At 34.3% G+C, this 4,604-nt stretch overlaps 1 protein-coding gene across 1 annotated transcript; it reads right to left on the reverse strand.

Annotated features, from left to right (window-relative positions):
* Nucleotides 1-402: 402 nt before the first annotated feature.
* Nucleotides 403-2,968, reverse strand: LOC128248046 (sodium-dependent noradrenaline transporter-like). Its single transcript, XM_052968441.1, has 3 exons — nucleotides 2,873-2,968; nucleotides 2,453-2,623; nucleotides 403-773 (listed from the first exon to the last, which is right to left on the reverse strand). The coding sequence occupies exons 1-3, from the start codon at nucleotides 2,939-2,941 to the stop codon at nucleotides 660-662; spliced, it is 354 nt and encodes a 117-aa protein (XP_052824401.1). The 5' UTR covers nucleotides 2,942-2,968; the 3' UTR covers nucleotides 403-659.
* Between the last annotated feature and the right edge of the window lie 1,636 nt (nucleotides 2,969-4,604).

Genomic DNA, 4,604 nt, shown 5'->3' on the forward strand with positions numbered 1-4,604 from the left:
AGAAAACCGATAGAAAAAATAGCTGGAAAAAGAAAAACGTTTCATTGCTAATTCATGCTGTAAACGTGGTATGTTGGAAATAAAGTTGGTTGTGTTTGACAGATAAATCTTTGTCATGAGAAATTGAATCGCTAATTTTAGTTGTTCAGGAGCAAGCTATCAGAATGAATTTGATTAAAACAAAGACTGATAAAACTATCACAGAGCAAACGCAGGATGTGTGGAAAAGTGGTCGAAAGTATTAATCATCTTCCAGTCGAGTGCAATAAGCTAGCACAAAAGGAGCATAAAAGCAGGCGTAATTCTGTTGCTAAAATAATGCAATGTTCTAGGTTGTACTACACTCAAGAAAGCGACACCTCAGTACGTTTTCTTTATTTTACTTTACTTTTATTGTTTGTTTCCATCATTACATTCTTCTTTAAGTATGGGAGTGGTTCGTACTTTTTTACATGTCAGTTTGATATATAAAGTATTTTATTTGTCTTCTAGCTTGACATGTGAATGACCTTCCTCTGTAGTTGTGGGTTTCGCCCTACATATTTCATTACGAACTTAAATTTTAATGAGATGGCGTCTAAAACATTATTAGCCATTAAATATTTAAACAGTTTATATTTCATGTATTATAATAATCACTTCATAGACACAAGGGATTTTTACAAAAGATGGCTGTCAACTTCTTCCTCAGGCTTGGAGATACTTATCTTGAGATCAACTCTTGACTTTGCTGGACACCATTCAACGGTTGGCTTTACACTTTGCTTTAGTCTCTGCAAGAAATAAAACCAAAACTAAAAATTTAAACCATTAATACATTCCAGCGCGCGCGCGCACACACACACACATACATACATACACACATATACATACATGCATACACACATACATACATACATACATATATACACTAGCAGAAGCACTAGAGTGGTAGAATACGATAATTTTAAAGTGGATCTGTTGAATATAGAGTGGTATTTGTGTTGTCGTGGGAAGTTAATGCACCGTGAAAAATCTATTACATAACTCTACTGCCACATACATTGGAGCAAACACGTTACAATGAAGTAGAGAAATTTGAAAAGACAACACGAAACCGGTTATTTCTCAAAATACAATGTTTATATACCAAAAAGATTTTATAACATTTTTCTAACATTTTTCTGACACAATTTAAATATATACTTTAACCATGTAAAACAAGCTTTCTGTAGTTTTTTCACTCTTATTATCTTTTATACATCCAACCACATGCTTTCACATACCAACTTTCTCACCTATATATATATATATATATATATACGGGTGTGTATGATTGTGTATAGAAGATCATATTACTCAAAGAAATTCCAACTTTGTCTGATTTTCATGTTTTATTTACAATCTTATAATAATATAATATATGATAATATAATATAATGAAATGATAGAATATCAAATGCCCATCCTGACTGAACGAGTACTTTCATGCATTAAACTATGCAATCTTCAGTTTCATGTAGTAGTGGAGACAGTTATGTTTTACAATTTACAACTGTAGTGAGATGGCTAAACTGTATGCCTTAAATACATTTGTATTGGTTCCAGAATGTTAATTTTTGCAAACTGTATTCTGACCAATCAGTGTGTGATTTTACTAAGTGGAGGAGCACTATAGCACTAGATCTAGAAATTATATTGAAAAGGTATGGAAGAGATACCTTGACGATTTTTCATAATCTGGACAGAATTTCTAAATACTCTTGTTGAATTCAATATCCTTCTGAACAACCTACACCCATCTCTCCAATTTACAAAGGAGATGGGTAGCACCAAATTATCATTCCTAGATATAATGGTAATTAAAAGGACACCACCATTACAACAGACATATACTACAAACACACCGACACACATCAATACCTGAATTTTAAGTTATGCCATCCACCACATACAAAACGCAACATCCCATTACTGCCTAGCCTGAAGAATTTGTACCATTGTTGAAGATGCAAATATCAGGAACAAACGGCCTAACAGAACTAAGAAAACTTTTGCTCAAACAAAAATACTCGTCTCTACTGATAGAAAATGGCATACAGCGGGCTATAAAAATTCCCATACAACAAACGCCGCACAACGTCACGGTAGTAACCCTTGTTTTCTGAGCATACTCATGATGAAAAATCCCCTTATAGTCGAAGAAAATGGTCAACAGTGTATAGCAAAGACAGTAGATATTTCTATCTTGTCTGTTAAATTTGATATCTCGTTAACCATTTATGAGTCTAAGGTAATAGACAAAGATACTTCTCACTAGAACCTTTTTATTCCAGTCAACATATTCATACTGTATTTACTATACAGGCATATGGTTTATAATCAATTAGCCTTATACACATTATGTTTTCTAATATCACAGTTTCAGCAATGAGAAATCATAAGAAACAAGATGTGTGAGATGACAACTTACATTGAGAAAAGATCCTTTGTGCTTCATGACTTCTACCATACCCAAAATTGGCACCGGAATGATGGTAAATAGAGCAATACCCAAGCCTGTATAGTTGGTCCACTTGGGAAACACAGACCCGTCACCGTAACTCAAATGTTTGAAGGACATTATGCTCAATACCCAGAGACCCTGTAATACAAATATAATGCAATATTACGTCTTATTGTTATAATCATGTATCACCATACAGATACACAAGTGCACAACCTCTCAGACCACTTATCACGTGCACCACTCTAAAACTAAATTTAACACTAATACCAAAGGTGGACTGTGTTCGGAGGCTAAACTAGATTGATCTGGAAACTATATACAAAAGAGATATAATTTATATATAGAATAGGGATTTAAAACAGATGTGATTAATAGAAAACTTACTAGTATACACAACGGACCGATGATAACCCAGAAAGGTTTCCAAATTGGCCAAGGTCTTCGACCTAACATTAGGCTGATATCGTTTTCTAGTCTTTTCGCTCCGACAAGACAAAAAAACAATTATTAATGTCCATTACAGAATTATATTACAAATCCAACTATATACGGTTCTCATAATAAAGTGTCTATTAATGTTGGTTTCAAATGTTGGCACAAGGCTAGCAATTCTGGGGCAAGGGTAGGTCGATTACATCGACCATGCTCCAATACTGAATAATTTTTGTCCAAAAGGCAGATTTAAACCTTATCTTCTGCATAACCCTGTCTTTTCCTGGTGAAAATTTTACGATAGTTTCGTTGAGGAATATAGTAAATCGAATGTAAAGAAATTATAAAATGCATGATATAAAGAAAATTATAAAATCGAATATAAAGAAATTATAAAATATATCCTGAAATATCCTAAGCCTCGCTACAGCGATAACTTATTTTACCCCCCTCTACCCTCCTGCCTTTTCTAGCTTATTTTATTATTATCTCTGTTAAATAACTAACAACGCCACCTTTCAATTCCCTAGGGCCACTCTCCTGGCAACATCCTATGTTAATATCTACCTTTCCAAGGCCGTCTTCAAACTACCATTAGATGTTCTTGGATAAAATCACCAAAAGTTGAGGAATTCTTTGCAAACGAGACTTGTCAAGATCATCTTGTCTGTTCTTTTGGGAGTAAATTAGATTCTACACTTCCCAACTAACCGCAACGTTACCTTCCCAGATTTCTCTATTTCAATAGGATAAACGTTGCTCTGAAATTTACAGTTTCCAATAAAATTTCCTATATCATGATCTTCAGGTTCTTCAGTACCAACTACATCAACCGTACTCCACACTGCCACCCTATTGTCATAAGACGAATAGTCAATGGAAAGGGGAAATCTATGTAATCATACGACATGCTAGATATAGCAGCTGATTTTCCATCAAATAACACAATATCGCCTTATAAATTGGTATGTATTCGATAATGTAGCCCTAGATACAATATGCCTAAATAAAAGCGGCTTGAACAATTTTGAGCATAGATCTGCTGGACCAGGGCTGTCTTAGGACTAAACAAGGGACCTAATAGGAAAAAACATCTCATCATTTTCCCTCAATGTCCTACCGTTCTCAGACCTTTCAGACATGTGTAAACCTTCTCACTCCTACAGGACTCCACACTTAACTTCAGAAAAACCAAATATTCGACAGTTTTCCTTCTAATTATAAATGATCTCAAGAAATTTAGGGAATCTATCAGCCAAATCATTCTGAAACTATATTGCTAAAGACTATGGTATGTCTCCATTCTCTTAGCATAATTATGCGCTACACGAATATAAGGATGTTGTTTAATCTCAGGTCGATTCTATTTAAGCAGATTTATGATCAGACGTTTGTAGCCTGAAAACAAGGTGTATTCATTGGAATTTAGACAGTATCAATCGGTATTCGTGTAATACGTATGTATGTATGTATGTACTTTTTTTAGGTTAGAGTAAATTTTGGTAGCAAGCTTGTGAAGGAACGCATCTTGTTTTAACCATCATCTTATAATCTTAAGAAAGTATTTCAGATTTCTCTTGTCCTAGATAACGTGATCATTCGAGCGTTATATATGTTTATATGTATGTATGTATGTCTATCTGTGTGTGTGTGTGTGTGTGTGTGTGTGTGTGTGTGTGTGTGT

This window comes from Octopus bimaculoides, chromosome 6 (assembly GCF_001194135.2).
Source record: "Octopus bimaculoides isolate UCB-OBI-ISO-001 chromosome 6, ASM119413v2, whole genome shotgun sequence".
NCBI lineage: Eukaryota > Metazoa > Mollusca > Cephalopoda > Octopoda > Octopodidae > Octopus > Octopus bimaculoides.